The sequence below is a fragment of the Anarhichas minor genome, unplaced genomic scaffold (assembly GCF_050575085.1).
Source record: "Anarhichas minor isolate MPS153535 unplaced genomic scaffold, ASM5057508v1 ptg000007l, whole genome shotgun sequence".
NCBI lineage: Eukaryota > Metazoa > Chordata > Actinopteri > Perciformes > Anarhichadidae > Anarhichas > Anarhichas minor.
Genome location: NW_027466453.1, coordinates 11,322,889 through 11,342,780, shown reverse-complemented (window position 1 = coordinate 11,342,780; position 19,892 = coordinate 11,322,889). Strand labels below are relative to the sequence as shown.

Below are 19,892 nucleotides of genomic sequence, written 5' to 3'. Positions count from 1 at the left end.
TTGGAGTGCAAAAGCAACAGTCGCAAGGCAATGCCTTAAAGAATAACAATCCATAAAGCATTTTGAACATGCACCATATGATTAATGTATCTTAACTGATATTTCCCACACGTTTGCTATTTGTTTCAACAAGGTTACTGCACACAAATTGGGATCAAGTGTATGAGACGTGTTCATGCAATAGCAGTATCAGGCAATAGAGGGCAACATTTCACTGTTAAAGCCTGTGCGCTCGACTCATACAGGCTTTAACAACAAGGAAGTGACCGACTAGCGAGCCAACAGGTTGCTGTCAAGATGGCACCGAGTGGGCTGAAGGCGGTAGTTGGAGAAAGTAAGTTATACATTCGTTTAATCGCTGTGTTCACTTTCAGAAGTTTATTACAAATAAAATACACAGGTTGTTCATTTTGTACTCGAAGGAGCTCGATGAATTGACGCTAAACCTTTATCGGAAGCGCTGCTGGTCGAGCTCAGGTTCTTCCTGTTCCAGTCACAATTTAAAATGATGACACTACCTGAGGACATAATGTCATCGATAACCAAGTCATTGGATACACATTTGTATTGTGTTGCGAGTGTTGGTAACACCGTTAGCCGAGGAGAACGGGTGGTTTGTTGTTGGGCGGTTGTACAAATCGACGGCTTCAGTGACTGACGGTGTTGTGACCATTGTCGTGTTGGTCCTAAATATGAGCTACCATTAGCTGCTGAACCCAAAGAGGAAGTCCGGTAACTTCACTTGAGAAGGACTAACGTTAAATCAGCCGTAACAAATCGTGTTGTACGTCATTAATACAATGTGAGCTGTTGTTACAAAAAAGTTTTTTAAAGTAAATGATGTTTCAATATTAACTTATTTCGTTTTTACAAAAAGCCTAACCATTTCAATAACGTCATAGAATCAATTGTGCTTAAAGCATCTCTTAAATCTTGATATAATAATGATTAATGAATACATTTCGGATTCGCAAATCAAAGATAAATAGCATCATGTAATGGTAATGGCTATTTAATATTATATACGTTTATACATCATAAGTATTTGCATTGAGGGGTTCAGTTGTTCTAAAGAACTTGTAATGTTTAAAGGCTAATTTATTTATACTCTAACGCAACCTTTTCATTATGTCAGAGGGAGGAGTGTAGTGTGAACAAACCTGTCTCAAATTGCTCAAATCTTCAATTGTGCTCAAATCTTCAATTGTGCTCTAGTAATACAAGTAACTCTGACCCCAGGACTCATAGATCAGACTAACTATGACTTGCTATTTGTTTATTCTAGGCCTATTTATAACCGTGAGTTTTTAATTGCAACTGATTTGAATATAAAACACATGTTTGTGATGCTGGACCTGGGCTTAGGAAATCTGCAAACGCTGCTATAGCGGTGGCCTGTGGACAGGTCTTATGAGCTTGATCTAATCCTTGGAAATATTGTTGTCCACACAAGTTAAGCTAAGCTGCAGGCCGTCTTCCTTGCCACTTTCCATTGTCACTATAATGCCAATTAATATAAGTCACCGCAAGTCATAAACTCAAAAATAACAGCATTCTGTCAGAGGCAAGACGGGGCTGATGCCTGGCAACTATGCATGCAGATATCTTGCTACATTGTAAAGGGGAACAAATATATAGGCTTAGATTAAGACTGCTAAAATGGTTTGATGTTCTGCTTTGAGGTGGAAGGCCCCAGCTTCAAGTAGTCATCTTTTCCAGTTGGCTGTTTGGAAATGGGTTGGGCATGACACGACCTTTTGTCAGTGATTCATTTTCCTCGTGGTCCTGGCAGACAGTTCTACGTCGTTAAAAGTAAATTGGTACAAACTAGATTATAGTTATGCCTATCTAAGCAAACAAATATACATCCAGTATCCACTGAAATATCCAGAACCCTCACCAATCTATTCGTGGAAACAATTCATGGCGTAGTGATGACAATGATCTTTAACGTAGGTGTAGTGTAAAAATGTTTTTTTTTTTTTTTTATAATGAATTGCTGAATTAACCAGCCAATTATCACATCAATTAGCAAGTGAATAGATGTGGTGATAAGACTTGGCCTATAAGAATCAATCGTATGTCTTAGGGAGTCACAGGTGGGTTTATAATGAGGTTAGACTAGAAAGTAGAGTGATGAACATGATATCACATCGATGTAGTTCTTCATTTTTCTATTTTATTCCCACACCGTCCTCCCTTCTGTGCACTATTAAAGGGAGGAAATGTTAAGCCACCCAGATCCTGGTGAATATATGATGGCCTAAAACAATAGCCACACTAACGACTGATGGATTTTGTTTCGTGGAATAGCACCGTTGCGCTGTATGTTTTATTTCAGAGCATTTTGGGTAAGATGGCCCACTGTCACAATAAAACACTGCACTAGACCCTCACACTTGGTTTCACAGGGAGTGCCACACCTCAGCTCTTGTGCCTATGAAGTCACTGGAACAACTATGCTTTTGTCGGATCTTCGTACACTGTAATCGCAACAATATCACATAAGGAAGTTGCACCACAAGTTGGTAAATACAAGTAGTAAATATGAGGTTTGTTCCTGGTTAAGAGAGTTTTAGACACACACAGCCGACCTTTAACCCTTTGCATTGGCTTAATATAAGAAATGTCACAACGTTTCAAATAGATATTTGACTTGCTCTTGAATCTCCTTACAGTGACTGTAGGCAGAAAAGACAACATTTCAATTAACGCATGTATTTTTCACTCTTTAGCCACTGATCCGCAATATATTAAATGTCACTCTTTGTCTACAAGTAAAGAAGAATGTTCCCAAAAATGAATTGTAAAAATTATAAATGGATGCTGTAACAAAAAGGGGAGTCAATGCAAATTATAGGCATAAACTATTATGGTGTTATGTCAGTTCTGTTTCACAAACCGCATTGCCAGATATTTCCATATTGGAGTCGTTGCTAAAATTCACGTAAACCATTTTTGTGCTGCGCAAGAAATGTTTCCAAATTATTGATTGTTTTGTAACCATCCATTTAATTCTTCTACAGAAATCCTCAGTGGGGTCATAAAGAGCGTAAAGAAGGATGGAGAATGGAAGGTAACAGTTGCTCAATAGGAATGAAGAAGATCTTGTCACACTGAATTTCTAACCTGTTTATCTCGTGTTTCTCCAGGTTCTCATCGTGGATCACATGAGCATGCGGATTCTGTCCTCTTGCTGCAAGATGTCAGACATCTTGGCAGAGGGCGTGACCAGTAAGAATGCTGATAATTAACGGTCTTGCATCCTGTGGATCAGTCGCAAACACGAGGGTTCAAACTAAAAAAATAAAAATAAAAAAGAACGGATGTCAGTAGCTACACTTTCTTCAGGTGTTGCTTCATTTTCGCCAACCTCTTCAAACTGTCATAGAGCAATCGGGGGATATTTATAGCTGTCCTGTCACATACTAATGGATGGCCAAAGTATTTCTTAAGTTATAAATGTCCACTGTCCCCAGTGCATGAATGGTCACTGATTTATTTGATAAAAAAACTCTCACCAGCCTTATTAAAAGAAGCAGCAGATGTGTGAATTTCTCATGGGAGATTGATATGCCAACACTCACTGATTTGTTTTTTTCCTTTTACAAGATGATGTTTTATTTGCAGTTGCATATTGATCAAGTGAGACTGTTTAGATTGAATTAAAAATCCTCTGTTTTATCCTTTTCAGTTGTGGAGGACATCAATAAACGCAGGGAGCCCATCTCTAGCTTGGAGGCCATTTATCTGATTTCCCCCGTGGAGAAGGTCAGCTGTTCTTCCTCAGAGTTCCCTCAACAAGATCTTCTTGTGCTCATTGTGATCTTTCTCACTATCCTAAAATTTTAAACAAAATTTGTTTTCAATTACAGTCGGTTCGTGCTCTCATTAATGACTTCAAAGACGCTGCCTTTACTTACAAAGCAGCACACATCTTCTTCACCGATAGTAAGATTGTCTGTGTACTGTGTGTATTTCCATCATTGATTTCACGATGAAAAACAACTTAAACCTATAGGAACCATATTTATTGATCAGCTATTTTCAAAAGTATTGTGCAAAACATTTAAAGTTTCAAGATATACTGAATACTTGTATTGCCGTTTCTAAGTTATTTATTGATGTTTGCTTCCATAGCTTGTCCAGATGCTCTCTTTGCCGAGATTGGGAGATCCAGAGTCTCCAAGGTTGTCAAGACTTTAAAAGAGATCAATGTTGCTTTCCTGCCGTATGAGTCTCAGGTAGGAATGATCCCCTCTTTACTTGATTCTTTTGGCCACATTGTTCCTCAATCACTTTTGTTTTACTTGTGTTTTGGTGACTGACAGCTCCCGAGGAAATGATCTGGCTAGCTGCTAAATGCTAAATCCATGTTCAACAGCGTGTCACCAGTGTTTTCTGTGTGATGTTTGGTGGGTTTTACCACCAGGGTCGATTTTTGACTGCTGGCATACAGCGGGTTTATCAGAGCGTTTTTTACGAGTTAAGAGTGAAACAAACGAGTAAACGCTCCTTTAGAGCTGAGGGTGTATTACTAAGAGTGACACATTTCATCATTTCCTCATTTTTTTCCGTTGGTAATGTAAAAAATATATATATTGCAGCTTGATTGTTGTAAACATAAATGATGTGGTTAAATTGAGGGCTAACCTCAACCCCTCTCACCCCTGCAGATATTCTCCCTGGACGATCCAAACTCCTTGTACTCCTTCTACAGTTCTGAGCCAAATGAAAAAAAAGACAAAATGCTGGAAAATCTGGCCGAGCAGATCGCGACCCTGTGCGATACACTGAAGGAGTACCCTGCAATCCGTTACCGCAAGTACGAAAACCTCTCACAGAAGTCAACTAAAAGTAACTTTTCACAGAATTTTTCTGATTCAGTTGTTTGTATCTCTCTTAAGGGGACCAGAGGAGAATGCCAGACTGGCTGATGAGGTCCACCAGCGCCTCACTGCTCACAAAGCTGACAACCCAAGCATGGGGGAGGTTAGGAACTACATCCATCGCCAGCCACAACAATTCCTATGTGCTCTACTGTATTATTAGAATTCTTCCATTCTAAATTCTTAAGCTGCTTTTTTTTCCCCTGCTAAACCATCTTTTCTGCATCAGAGAATAGACTTCCTTTGGGATTCGGCAGCTCTTCACCTTCACAGGCTGAGGACGTTTTAATGGTTTCTTTGGTTTCTGGGTTTTAATTCCTGTGTTTTTCTCACGCCTTGCTGGATCTTTTCCCTTTTTTCCTTCTCCTTTTCTGTTTTCTTAGCTGACAATTCCTTATTCCTGAGATGGGTCTTAACAGGCATGTATTTCTGTTTTCTTTTTGCCTCCATACATCTGAAGTGCATAACAATGGCTGTGCTGTCTAAGCGTTCTCTTTTCTAACTCGTATTGATAAAAGCTGACAAGACTTTTGCTGCATGACGGAGTTACAAAAAGATAACGAAGGGCCATATCTTTCATGCATACTGTCGACTAGATCCTCCTTTATTATGCATTTGTGCATTAAATCTTTGGTTTGTCTTAATTTATATCTCTTCTGTTCATTGGTTTTAGGGTCCAGATAAGGCGCGATCCCAGCTACTGATTGTTGATCGTGGGTTTGATCCCATCTCGCCTATCCTGCATGAGTTGACCTTCCAGGCAATGGCCCACGACTTGCTAGATATCAAACAGGATATCTACACGTGAGTGAGCATCGTATTAAATACAGACTGCTGCTCATTTGCTTCTCCAGATCACTGTGCTGTCTTGGGGCGAACCGTTTCTCCGTAGCCAATCGTGTTGTATGCGTGTACTTGTTTTCAGTTATCAGTCAACCGGCATTGGGAATTCAAATGACAGAGAAGTGTTATTGGACGAAGATGACGAGCTCTGGGTTCAGCTCAGACATATGCACATCGCTGATGTCACTAAGTAAGTCTGTCGCAACTAGATGAAAGTATCTCTCGTGTCACTGTCATCCTTCCCAACCGGCTCTGGTCATTGCTTTCTCCTGGTTTTATGTTGCAACTGAAAACGCACACTTTGCTTTCCGAAAAGTTAGAAATTGTACACTATACTATGCCGATAAATGAAAGTTAAGTTAAACAGTAGCGTCATATTTGACTAATCATTTTCAAAACCCGTTGTTGCAGGAAAGTGACGGAGCTTCTTCGCACCTTTTGCCAGAGCAAGAGAATGTGCACCGACAATGTGAGTGCTCATGCAGTTCTCGTTTTGGTTCAGTTGTTATTACAGATGTCCATGATGTATGATGAAGACAACTTTTATGTTATAATGCCGTTTTTAATAAAAAAAAATGTTTTGCATCCCAGGCCAACATAAAAGATCTCTCTCAGATGTTAAAGAAGATGCCCCAGTACCAAAAGGAGCTGAGCATGGTGAGTGGGATGAAGATAAACTCGTCACTAGTAATATTATCATCTAATGATCATGTTTCTATTGTAGAGCGAGTACTCTGTACTGTACTGTAAGGATTTTGTACATATTGTATTAGGACACACTTCTGACTAAATTTAACAGTTAGTTTAAACAAGTCTAAACTTAAATGTTGCCCACGTTGTAGTTCATTTGCCCAAACATTGACGGTCCATCATGTCAAGAATCTCTGGAGTTACTCCAGAAAGTCTCCCATCAGAGTTGTCCTGTAGCTTTAAGAAAAAATCTTTTATAGGTTTTATATATCATGCGATGATTTTATTATAACCACACATTTATGAATTCACAATAATCCTAATTCATTTTCATTCACAGTACTCTACTCACTTGCACCTAGCCGAAGCGTGTATGAAGACGTTCAAGGCCTCTCTTGATAAGCTTTGTGAAGTGGAACAGGTCGGTAATCTTTTGCGTGTCCGATTGGAATTAAATTTGATGTTTTCACTTTTACTGTAAAGGTCAAGTTTAATATTCTTGGAATTTGTCTTCTCGTGCGCTGTTGTTGGCAAAACAACCCGTCAATCTGTAGTTTTTATATCACAGGATATCAACTAAGGGTCTCACTCACTCCCCACGCAAAGTGACCTCGACGTTATGGCGTCTTTATTTATAGCTCCACTGGTCTTGTGATATTTAATGTAGAATCGCAATGGTGCATAAGAAGCTTGGGACCGGACGTCAACATCCATATATATATCTGCAGAAGAAGCTGTTACTGTAAAGGCATTTAATAACACATGCACTACTTAGTAATGTGGAAATCCCTCCATCAACATGAGCCTTGGGATAAAGCCACGGTCCAGACCAGTGCCAAGCCCCAGTGTGCCGTTTGTATAAGCCAGCCCTGCTTTGTCTCTCTGAGGGGGATGCATTCTGCCACATTTAGTCCGGTATCAGATGAGTCCAAAGCACACAGGAAATGTTAAGCGATGCATGGTTGTGGCATTATCACATGCAAGTGTTAATGGGGCCCTTTTTATATGAGTGAATCCCTCAACTGCACTAATGGGAGTGTCGGCATGTCTGAAAGCTGCCTCTTTAATCCAATGGGCATGTTTTGGCTCAAAGATGGACCGTGTGATCCAACCAGCAACAGCCCCTTGTCAGCTGCCATTTGTTTTAGTGCTCCACATTGTTTGGGCAACCCAATACAGATGTCTGTGTGCAGCGTTGCAACCAAAACAATGTGCTCTATTTTTTTTTATGTGCTCTTGTAGCCGCTCTCTAGGTTCAGTTGCTCACAAAATGTTTCGTTATTGATTGCCGTTAACGAGGCTTTGCCCAAATTTGTGTTATGGGAGGTCACACAGTGCCTCGGATAAGAATAAAAGCAATAGTGCTCGGACCCTTTCACTAAACTTAAAACCATAGTATTGCAATGAAAGAGAGAGGAAAAAGATTCAAAGGTTAGTCCTCCTCCTGTGTCAGCTGCCCTGTGAGTCGTCTGTCAGCTGACAGGTGTAATTGAGGTTGTAGTAGAAGTTAATGTTTAAACACGGGAGTCTTCCACAGGACCTGGCAATGGGAGCAAACGAAGAAGGGGAGCCTCTAAAGGATGCCATGAAGAACATTGTTCCTGTGCTCCTCAACAATGAAGTTGAGGCCTATGACAAAATCCGCATCATACTGCTGTACATATTCCACAAGAAAAAAGGTGCGACTTTGTCAAAACTCTTCCTATTTTAACGAATACATTTCAAACCCTACATTTCTTTGTGCACAAAAAGCATTCTTGTGTGCGACTGTTAATTAGAAGCGTTAACGTGATCAAAGTTGTGAAGTGATGAGCAGAGAAGTAAGTGGTGTCATTGCCTTCACCATTGTAACATATCTGGTTATCCGTGTAGGCATCGGGGAGGAGAACCTTGCCAAGCTCATCCAGCATGCAAACATACAGGCCGACAGCAACATCATCACCAACCTGCAGAACCTGGGCTGCAACATTATAGCTGGGGTAGATGTCTTTAATGCAGTGTGGTTGCGGTTTTCAAATATCATTTCCCCTTCAGTGTTTGTTACATGCGTCATGTTGTTCGTCAGGGCCGCAATTCTGGGAAAACACTGCCGGAGCGCAAGGACCGCACGGAGAGCACCTACCAGCTCTCTAGATGGGTTCCCTTCATCAAAGACGTCATGGAGGTACTAAAGCCCAAATCACGTGTCTGATGTTGCCGGCACACCTGCTACGTTTTGCCCTCAGATTTTTTTCACACTATCTGTGTTTCTGTAACGCAGAATGCCATCGATGACAAACTGGACCGAAAGCTGTGGCCATTCATCTCTGACCCTGCTCCCATCAACACAACTCAGACAGCAATCAGGTAGGTGCTGCTGGAAACAAATATGGGCTGCACGTTGTTACTTTATTCCAATTCACGATGAACGTAAATAAATAATTGGTTAATGAGTAATGAAACAAAAACATTTTGAAATGTGCCCTTTTGTTCTTATGATCCAAGGTAATACTCGTTCATTAGTTTAGTTCAGTTTATTATTTTGCTTTGTGGGTCTCTATTCCTGTCATTTCTCACTCGAGGATGAACTTCCAAGAATTTGGTGGTCAAAGGTCTCTGTGACCTCTGGGCCGTGATTGTGCTTTTTAAAGCAACAACAACGATATTAACTGGGGTAGCAGACAGATTAATGTTGTCAAATCAAAGCTTTTATCCCTGTAACTGAGTTAAAGCCAAGCTTGTGATGAAGTGAATCAAGGACAACAATAAATTAAGCCAGTTTTGCTTTGAATACTTTATAATCCCTCCAGGCAATTTTTATCTGGATTCACTTATAATCTGCATAAAGCACAATGCTTGTCCCCTTCCTTTTTAGCAAAGTGCAGAATTAAAAGTAGTCAATAATGTTAATGCTATATATAACCGGACATGACCGTTGAAAAAGAGGTTAATTTGATCTCTGATTTTAAATAATGAGCCTTTTGCTTCCAGACTGGAAGAAGTTGTGTGGTCTGACATGCTGCCTATAGGACTAATTCATTTATAAGATTTTCACACGTATTTACCAGAGCCAATTTCATGTGAATACTGTATAAAAGAAAAGCATTGCATACTATTGAAGTACTTGCTATTATTCAAATTGGGTATGATCATCGATGGATCATTTCCGTGTCATGAAACTGGCTGCTTAGCCCGTAGTTTTAGTAAAGTTACTTGTTGCTCATCTATTGTTTTAATTCCTTTTACAGCAGCGCACGTTTTGGACAGTGGCACAAAAATAAATCTCCAACAGAATATCGCTCCGGCCCTCGACTTATTATATTCGTGATTGGTGGGCTGTCGCATTCAGAGATGCGCTCCGCCTACGAAGTTACTCGAGCCACCGATGGGAAATGGGAAGTGCTGATTGGTAAGCGATCGCTGTCGAGCAGGCCACGATTTTTGTCCCAAAAAATGCAGCGTTCAAGAAGTTTTGCCTCTTTTATTAAACATGTGACTTTTTCCTTGACAGGGTCTTCTCACATCCTGACTCCTACCAGCTTCCTTAATGACCTGAAGAGTCTGGACCAAGTTCCTAATCCTGACTGTTAGATGGTGAGATCCTGAACAGGGTAGAGCACACTGGAAGAAGGGTTCAGTCTTTCATTTGATATGATTGGTTGCTGGTCTTCTGTCACAGCATCTCTGTTGTCTGCAGTGAAACGTGAGGAGAAAATCTTAGATGTAGCCACGGAAGGAAACATTTGTGATTCTTTATTTTGTTTTAGAATGATCTTTTTATTGTTTGTTGTGAATTGGGCTCTGTATACTGTGATTGAAATTGTATTAAAATATTTCATTAGACATTAATAATATCTTGATTATTTTACTATTCTCATTCAAATTGTTATTTTTGTTACTACAATATATATTAGATTTTGTACTTAAAAATGTCGTTATTCCCTTAAAACTGGATCATCTCACAATACAAATCGTATCAAGTTTAATGTGGATGTATATAAGCCAATAGAAGTATGTAACATATATATTCAGTGACATTAAGTATGGAATACTTTTTTTTTTTTTCTTTTTTTTTTTGCACAGTTACCATCTGCTTTAATATATTGCTTGGAACAAGTGTGGTGGGTGTTTGTTTCTTTGTTGTTAAAAATTAGTAATAAAAGAAACTTGATATTCACTTGAAATTGTGTCTTGTGCATAGTGTTCCAGTGGAAGTTCAGTCAGCATACATTTAAAAAAATAAATAAAAATGATCTCAACTCATGGTCCACTTTAAAGCTTTGTCCCACATGCTGATCCCAAAGTGAAGAATAAACTTCCATGCTCAGAATTGTTTTAAATCATTGTGGACGTCTCTTGACTTCGCTATTAAACCACCTCTAACATGCTATCCTAATATCCTTAACGTCCAGAGAATATACTCAAACCTCTCTAGTTTGAATATACTGTTTATATTATGTGATCAACGTGGGCAGAACATTTTCAGTCCTCATAACTTATTTTTTACAGCTTGGACCGATAAGTATTTTGACACTTTACGGTTCCGTTAATCACTCTACATGTTTAAAGTACAAGGTAATTTACCATTTGATCCTTTTCACCAGTATATCATACAGTATATGACTATTTTTTTAAAGTATATTTGTATGCAGGATTTGAGTTAGACATGTTATTTTTATCGCAGTGCCAGTTTTGTTAATCTCAATATCACAGCCTGGGAGTACGCCTACATGCAACATATATTTAAAATGTGGGGTTAGGTCAGAATGGAGAATATGTACACCTACTGGTGAAAAAGATCATCCCTCACCATGTTGAGGATTATGTTTTAATCTGGGATTACAGATGGTACTATTACGGTCAGGGCACTGGCTTGGGTATTAATGTCAATGGGTTAATATTCAGGACTTAACTCCTTTTAAAAGCTTTCCACCGAGCCTTATTCAGTACACATTTGGAGTAGCATCATTCAGGATCTTCATTTCCATTGCACATCAAATAGATACATTCATCACTTACTGCAAGTACTTTTGTGTAACTTTCTGTACTGTTTCACATTTCATCTTGTTTTCAGTGGGGGACACTTTCCCTTTTTTTTGTGTATTATTTTCTGTGATGGCAGCCGCTAAAGTGGACTCAAAATCAGAAGCTACCGACGCTGTGCAGGTAAGACCTTTGTAGCCAAACATTCATTCCCATGCCTGTAAGTTTGTGTACATTTTGCCACTTCGCTTTGATGCCTTGTTGACTGATATTTTGGGTCTAATTGTATAGAATGGCATTAAGTATCTTATTACTTGTATACAGAGTGGTGTTTAATTATTGTAAGTGACCAAAAGAAGCAAACCTGTTAATGTTTATTCTTCTACATTGTATTTTATTTGTTTGCTATGTAAAATATTATAATTCATAACATTTTGATATTACTTTCACATTTTGCATTGGTCACACTATTTGCTTTTCCTTCTGCCTGTTCAACAGGAAGCCCCAGGACTTGATCAGATCCTCAGCATAATGAGTTATTCACAGCGTGGGCGAATGGAAGAACAGCGTTGCTCCCTGAGTCCTGTTAAAACTGGACAAATCAAACCCACACCTGCAGGTTGGGACAGAAGACACGAAGATACTATTTGCATTGTACGTGTCCTTTTGTAGATTGTTAATTGTTTCACCCCTACTCCCCACAGGTTCAAAGTATGGGGGGAAACACCTTGATGAACTGCAAGTGTCATTTCCAGGGTTTAACCACCAGGTACTAGACTATAGGTTGTAAAGTGCTAGGTGCATCCACCTGCACAGCTGGTGGGATCAATAAATGACTGAAGTCTACCTCAAATGTGACTTGTTTTCTCAGGATCTGAGGAGTAATAACCATCACGGCTCTGCACCTCAGATTTCTGTGACAGAGAGTACTCCAGATAGAAACAGGAAGCATCTGCTGGTACCAGACAAGCAATTACAGGTTCGCTCTGAGCATGACTGTACTACTTCTATGATAGTCTGTTCTGTCCCACTGTGTCATTCTTGTTGCTTTAATGATTGCAGTTTTTTCTCTCTCCACTGGCCTCTTTGACAATGATGTATGCATTATTGAATGTTGTTCATCCTTACTTTGGTCAAATCTTAATCTCACTGTATTTGCCCAATAGGAAGAATTACCTGATGTTAATGAAGAACAGAATTTCATGAATGTAATCAGCCATGGCCAGCGTGGACGCATGAACGACCAGCGCTGTTCCTTAGATCCTAGCAGGAGTGCTCCCTGCACACCCAAACACAGAAAGCCTGCGGCAAGTACCTCAAACACAGGTGAAAATTAAAACTGGCTGTATTCATCTCTGTAATCATTTCCAGAAGTGTGGTGCAATGTATGTAATTGCCTCTTACTTACCGTTTCTTCCCAACTGATCCAGTTTCAGACAAGTTGCATTTTTGTTTTTAAAGTTCTATATAGTTACTTAACTATCCCAGCTGTTTTCACATGTCATCTTCCCAGGTCTAGATTCTGAAATGTTGTTCAGCCTCTTGGCCAACACTCAGAGCCAACGGCTTGACGACCAGCGAGTGTCTCTTCCATCATTACCAGGATTAGGAAAGGAAAATGCCACATCGGTAGGAGGAGATTCAAACGACTTGTGTTACATGGTCTCTAAAGTCCAGGTTAGTAGTTCCCTTTATTAAAGAACTAAATATTTTACAGTTTTAACAGCAATTGATGAAAGTACCAAAATACTGTGGTGATGTTGGCTATGGCTTTAAATGTTGCACACATTTGAAATTAGATTGTGGACAAAATATTGCACAAATGGGATGTAATCAGAATCAGAAATACTTTATTGATACCCGGGGGGAAATTGGTATGCTACAGTTGCTCTTATATATAAGCATAAAGAAATATAAGAAAAGTAGAAATAAAATAGAAAGGATGTGCATATTGCTACAATATATAACACAATGTATGTAGAGGGTATAAGTAAATAATAAAGACAAGAAATAAGGAATGAGAAATATAATAAAATCTGTACAAATATATGCATGAGACACATACAATATACAACCACAATGTACCTAGTGAATCAAAAAATGCTAAGAAGTGGGATATAGTAAATGTGTTCAATGCAAAAACTATAAATGGGAATTAGACATGTTTTTTTATGTACAGTATACAGTATAGAACAGTTGAATTATTTTAAAATTTGTTGCAGATTTTTGCACATAAAAGTAATACATTATTTTTGGGCTAAGTATGTTATGATCACATTCTTACATGAAGTCATTATTTGCTCAATGCTCTGTGGAACTCTATGTGTTAAAAGTGTGCCTCCTGAAAAGATGCTGAGACGCGCTGGTGTAATGCATTTCAGGGTTCCAGAATGGACGAGCAAAGGTGCTCTATACCTCAACTCCTAACCCCGGCAACCCAGTGTGCACCAACAAAGGGTGCGTCTGGATCTGGTTCAGGCCCTCCACGTTCGGCCTCATTCAGCCCCGGCTCATACATAGAACTACTAAAGACTAAAGATAAAGCATCTCAAAAACAGGTATATGCTCAAGTCACTGCTATCATTTTTATCCCAGGAGGTAAATTACATTTATTTATGGAAACAATAATGTCTGCAGTCTGAACGCCCATTTGTTTTTTGCAGATTATTTATTTACTCATCTAAATATGTACTGTACACTTTTTTTTTTCCATCTAGGCCTTGACTCCAGCTGAACAGGAAAACATTTTTTCCTTAATGAGTCATTCCCAGCGTGGGCGAATGGATGAGCAGCGATGTGTCTTAAATGTTAGTTCCCAGTCCACACCCAAACACAAACCCAGTCAGAGCACTGTGCCCAAAGGTTAGAATAATATGTTTGCTTTCCTGTTTTTATTCTTGCATTTAAGGTTTTTACAATGATAATTGAATTGATAACACATTTTACCTTAAAACTAACGCGTCTCTTTTTTCACTGTCCCAGGTCCGGATTCTGAAATGTTCTTCAGCCTGCTGTCCAACTCTCAGGGCCGACGGCTTGATGACCAGCGAGTCTCTCTTCCTTCGTTGCCAGGGATACAGAATGGAGGTACCACATCGACATCAACTGCTGCAGAGAAGGATGCAAGCCACTTGTGTTACATGGTCTCCAAAGTCCAGGTTGGTCCGATACACAGAACGGTGCAAAAAACATTGTGAAACCATTATGACAATAGTTTTTTGCAGGTGAAGAATATGTGCAACTGCTTTGATCCAACATTATAACAATGAATCCTATTTTTCTCCCACAGGGCTCAAGAATGGATGAACAGAGATGTTCAGCACCCCACATTTCCCAAAATCTGGGTACCCCATCTCCTCACCGCAAAGAGCATCCCAGTTCAGACACATCTAATAAACCTCCCCAAAGGTCTCCCTCCATAAACCGCGGCAAACCGGACCAACATGGGCAGGTGAGACGTCATGCTGCGCAAAACACAGCTTATAGTTTTGCCAACACATCTACTCTCCTGTAATCGTATATTCTCCAAAATAAGATGTTAAAATTACATCAGTGATGGTTAGGGAGGCTCCTCCTCCACAATCTTTTGAAGAAAAAATGTACTTGTTTCATTTCAGTGGCAGCCTCTATTTGCTAAGTTGTCTGTACGTTGTCCCACTTCTCATTGCCTTTCTTTCTTTAATCCTTTATTAGGAGACATCTCCAGCTAACCAGGAGCAGTTCTTTAAAATGATGAGTAATGCACAAGGGCGACGTATGGAAGACCAACGTTGCTCTTTACAACCCAGCAGAAGTAAACCTGCCACACCCACACACAATGGAAGCGCTTTAAATAGTAAACCCGCAGGTCAGGAAAACACACAGGGAAAGGTCAAGTATGTGTTTTCTGTCTCTGAGATGTCACAGAAATAACTCTCGTCTTTCCGTAACAGGTGCAGACGCTGACGCATTATTCAAAATCATTGCCTCCACTCAGGGACGACGGCTAGACGATCAGCGTGTTGCACTACATACCCTTCCAGGGATAAGTGGGAATTCTGAAAGAAGCAATGGAAATGGTAGAAATGCAAAGGCTGGAATCCCAGTAAGTTACACAACATTTATAATATTAGTCTTATAAACATAATGAATATTGCCAATTGTTGCTTAGTTCCTTGTCATTTTTATATCACACTCCCACATGATGTATGTCTGTCAGTTGAGTTAAAAAGATTTTGGAACATTTTAATATGGTTCTAAATTCCTGATGTGGAGCATTTTACTGTATTTGCAGATCTGTATTTTATGTAAAGGAGGAAAGTATGTCGGCATGGAAATATTTGCTTAATTAACAGCCTCATACCCACAATTAATTATGATTCTATAAATCACAGCGGAGTACTTGACAGCTCAACTGCCTTTTGTTTTTATTTTTCTTCTGCAAGGCTTCTCCACTGCACATCCCCGTGTCTGAAAGTACACCAACAACATCAAGGAAGGACTGTTACAGACCTACCTCACCATCCCGAATGGCTTATGCAGAATCTGGCTCCCCCAGAGCCGTATCCAAATCTGCTTCATTTACCCTTGAGACAGAATATCAGAAAAAGCTAAATTCCCCAGCACAGGTGACTTGTTCATTCATATTCTTTTTTTTATTTTAATATGCTAATATAAGGTCATATAAAGTAACGCCAGTAGACTGCATTACCAAAATGGTTCCTTCATGAGTTCAAATAGAGAACACCAAATTGTTGCAAGTGAAAAAATCGAACTTGTGTGAGCCCATAATTTGAAATACCACACCCATCCCCAGTTAAGTGTTTCAGTTAGGGTGGAAGTGATGCTCCTTTCTCAGATTCCCATGTGTGAGTTTTGCTGATAATGACAACTCTTGCTGCTTTAAGTGATTATTTTAAACTCTAGTCTTTGAACTGTTCTGCATTTGGCCACCAATGACTGAACAAAACAACTAAACATGCATCGCCGAACGACTTTGTATAGAACAATGACACGCTATTTCTTCACAGGTGACAGTGAGGGTGTCCATGAGCTTCACACCAGAGCAGGTAAGCTGTGTCACCGCTTGTGTAGATTGTGAGCTTTTTGCCTTCTATTGCCTTAATAAAAGATTCATTTCTTCATCTATGCTTATGTGTCAAAGGGTCAGAAGAATATCAACCAACCATGTGCGTTCCCAGAAGTCTTCCTCACTCTAGGAGCCCCTGGAGATAACCTTGTGATCCCTCTGAGCCCGGGACCTGGTAGGGCCCTGTCCTTCAACTTAAACCTTGTCCTAAAAGAAGATGTCATGTCCAGGCACTGCTCTCCGAGCCATGCAAGTCCCAGAAAAGCCAACTCAAGGCCGTCATCTTCCACCCCACATGAACAGGGGAACATGACCAGCCCCATCAGTCAAGATGAAGACTGCTTCTCTCTGATTGAGAAGATTCATACAGCCCAGCTGCAGAAGGGTGTGGCTCAAGGCGGCCATAAATGGAAAGGGGATCCTGGAAAGGGGAGGGAAAAGGCAGTGCAAGGAAAGGGAAAGGGGGGTGGAAAGAAAGATAGGAAGGATGGTGGCAATAAACAATAGTCAGGTGCCACTTTGTACATTTTATTTTGAGGAAAGCAACAGAGATGAATGTAAAGTGTCAGTAATTGGCTCGGAAAATAATTGATTGAGCAATGTTTATGAAATTGTATCCGTAGTTTTCATTTTCCACACTAATTAGAAGCTCTCGCTGTAGTACAACTCAAGTTTATTGTTTTTATTTTCAGAACTGGGTCGGTTATTTGATAAGGCGTTTGATTTTCCTTTTTTTCTTTTGCTGGTTAAATGTTACGTCTGCATATACACGTGGTCTATTTAGTTTCAAGCTTCGTAGTGTGGATAAGAAGCTTTGCTTTTTCAAATGTCAATGCAATGTATGCAGTTAAAGATAATGCTGTTTTAGCTGCTCATCCAAAGAGAGAAATCGTAGGTAGGTTGAAATTAAACCCATTATTCTGCCAAACAATAAAAACAGAAAGTAAGCCTTGTTTGCTCTTGATTAGTTAAAACACATAATTCAGCCTAGAGCATACTTTTAACAATTTACAGAGATATTAATCCACTACAATATCAGGCACTGTTTCCTGTAAATTATTTGTGTGTCTCAACTACACACGAAGACAAAGAGGTGTAACAAAGGGGTAAAAAGAAGACAGAACACTTGAGACATGTTTAACATTTATTGAAGATTTACAGAAGAAAATGATCAGGGGCTCATATTGTATGAACTCTGTTATTAAAATGCCTCAGCTCGGTCTTGTGTCTCATTCAGCAGAGTCATTTCCCTGAAAGTAAGAGAGAGAATTAGTTACTTGCGGCCAGTGTTTGTAGGACTGTATTAGCAATACAATAACATTCAGTATGTATTGATGGAAAAGGGCAAGCAATATATATATATATATATATGTGTGTGTGTGTGTGTGTGTATTTCACATTGGAATGTAAAATACTGGATATATAGAGGAAGAATATGCACATAGTTATAATATGATATAAAGAGAATGAAAAAGATACCTTTCCAGCATCACGGCTCTTGGCTCTCAGCTGGTTGACCTGGGACTCAGCGATGTCAGCGCGCTCCTGAGCTTCCTCCAGCTCATGCTGGACCTTTCTCAGCCTGGACATGTGAGTGTTGGCCTGCTCCTCCTGTGAACGGTTTAAGAGTATTATTTAATTTAGTTGCTAATGGTGATAACATTCATTTCACTGCCCGATAAGGCAAATGAATATAGTTGACTCACAGCCTCCTCGGCTTGTCTCTTGTAAGCCTTGACTTTGAGCTGCAGCTTGTCCACCAGATCCTGAAGTCTGATCAAATTCTCCTTGTCCTCCTCAGTCTGTTCAGATACAGAATTGTCACTTATGGAGTGTTGAAGCAGAATCAAGTTTCTTTGGAAGAGGTATTTAGATGTTTACTTAAGTAAAAGTAGTAATAGTCTCAGTAATAGTCTCAGAATCTTACCTTGATGTACCACTTACAAAACGAGAGTCATTCCTCACAGTCTTGGCATTACCATGGGCCTCCAGCAGAGGGCTGGCTGCAATGAGTTGATCCTAAAGGGAGCTCAATAGAAAACTGTAGTTGTAAAAGCAAAACATCCAAAATAATTCCCTCTCACAAACAGTTTTCACAACTGATTTTACCTGCATTTTTGCCATCATTATAAAGTTTATAAAGTTTCAAGTTCAAGCATATATACACATTTCAACACATTTTAACATTGTAACTTTGCCCAGTGAGCATGAACTGATGAACTTTTCAGCGATAGAAAAGATGTGGGTTGGAGCCTCAATCCTCTTCTTGCCTTTGTATGCTTCCACAACTACAGCATCATAGGAGTAGGTCTGCATTAGTAGAGGATGTAACATTTGCACATACAGATCTAAATGATCAATTTAATACTCATTCAAGCAAAGTAAAAACTTTAGTAGATCAACCATGGTGCATGACGCTCTTCGATTCTATCAGCTCTGGTGGGTTCCTGTGATGGATTCCTCTCATCTTACAGTGATTGATAAATATGGAGTGAAAAGGTTTTGAGATTTTGAGAGACATTATAAAGTTCATCAGTAACATCGCATAATAGTATGGTTCTATGTAGAGGGTCACCTACCTTTACTCCGTCTTTCTCAACTATGCCTTTGCCACCCAGTCTTCCACCCAGTCTTTTGACAAGTTTGCCCGTGACATTCATTTCATCAGGATAAGTCACAAAGAAGGCAGATGGCAGATTCGGCATCAAATGGAGCAGTCTGGGCCTTGATCCTCTCCTCATGGTTTTCGGAGGTAAATAGCCGCAAGGCCATACTGCTCCATCTCTGCGTCTGTACTCATTGTGGCATTTTAATGGAGACTGTAACTATAAATATGAAAGATTCAAACATAAGTTATACATTATCCAGAGCCTGCAATTGACTCGTTTCTATTATTTTTGTTTTGAAGAATTTACCTTAACTGATCCAAACAGAAATTCACAGTTATCCTGTGTATGTCAAGATGCTACAACACAAGTTATAGGTAGACCAATTTAAGTTTTGCATTACAACAATAAATTGAACATAAAAAAAGACATAGTATGAAAACGGTCTAAGTTAAGCAAAGTAATTGTAAAGTGAAAAATTGAAGGAGCCTATTATTAATATTATTAGAGACAGTTTAGAACAGTTTGCTGCACCAACCCGTCTTGGATGCCATTCAGTTGAAGCTGTTTTTGATACACTCAGCTTAAGTGTCCCACACAATTTGGTCAGGGAATGCTTGACCTTGGTGCTTGACAGTGATATGTTCACTACGTACTGTATAGATATTATAAAAATATAAATATCTTTTTAAGTTCTTTATAGTATTACAAAACAAATTCAGTAAAACCACATCAATTTAACTGAAAAGTCTTGTGATTTGTACCAAAATAGACATGGTACAGTGTCAAATTAATTGCATTTGTTAGTTTACTTTACATAATGACTACATTGTT

General features: G+C 39.4%; 1 protein-coding gene across 1 annotated transcript; it reads left to right on the top strand.

Moving 5' to 3' along the window:
* The first annotated feature begins 227 nt into the window (after window positions 1-227).
* Window positions 228-10,585, top strand: stxbp2 (syntaxin binding protein 2). Its single transcript, XM_076085793.1, has 19 exons — window positions 228-334; window positions 3,027-3,076; window positions 3,153-3,234; window positions 3,695-3,771; window positions 3,876-3,951; window positions 4,141-4,244; window positions 4,677-4,825; window positions 4,908-4,992; window positions 5,563-5,693; window positions 5,815-5,922; window positions 6,144-6,201; window positions 6,324-6,389; window positions 6,763-6,843; window positions 7,960-8,101; window positions 8,295-8,401; window positions 8,488-8,586; window positions 8,683-8,768; window positions 9,650-9,810; window positions 9,913-10,585. Exons 1-19 carry the CDS (start codon window positions 298-300, stop codon window positions 9,990-9,992), a joined length of 1,779 nt encoding a protein of 592 aa, XP_075941908.1. The 5' UTR covers window positions 228-297; the 3' UTR covers window positions 9,993-10,585.
* Window positions 10,586-19,892: the final 9,307 nt, after the last annotated feature.

Excerpts from the sequence above, each read along its gene's own strand:
- stxbp2 (XM_076085793.1), top strand. The coding sequence starts at position 298 with ATGGCACCGAGTGGGCTGAAGGCGGTAGTTGGAGAAA. Across the intron at positions 6,844-7,959 it reads AGCTTTGTGAAGTGGAACAG|GACCTGGCAATGGGAGCAAA; the intron begins GTCGGTAATCTT and ends AGTCTTCCACAG. Across the intron at positions 8,102-8,294 it reads CATATTCCACAAGAAAAAAG|GCATCGGGGAGGAGAACCTT; the intron begins GTGCGACTTTGT and ends TTATCCGTGTAG.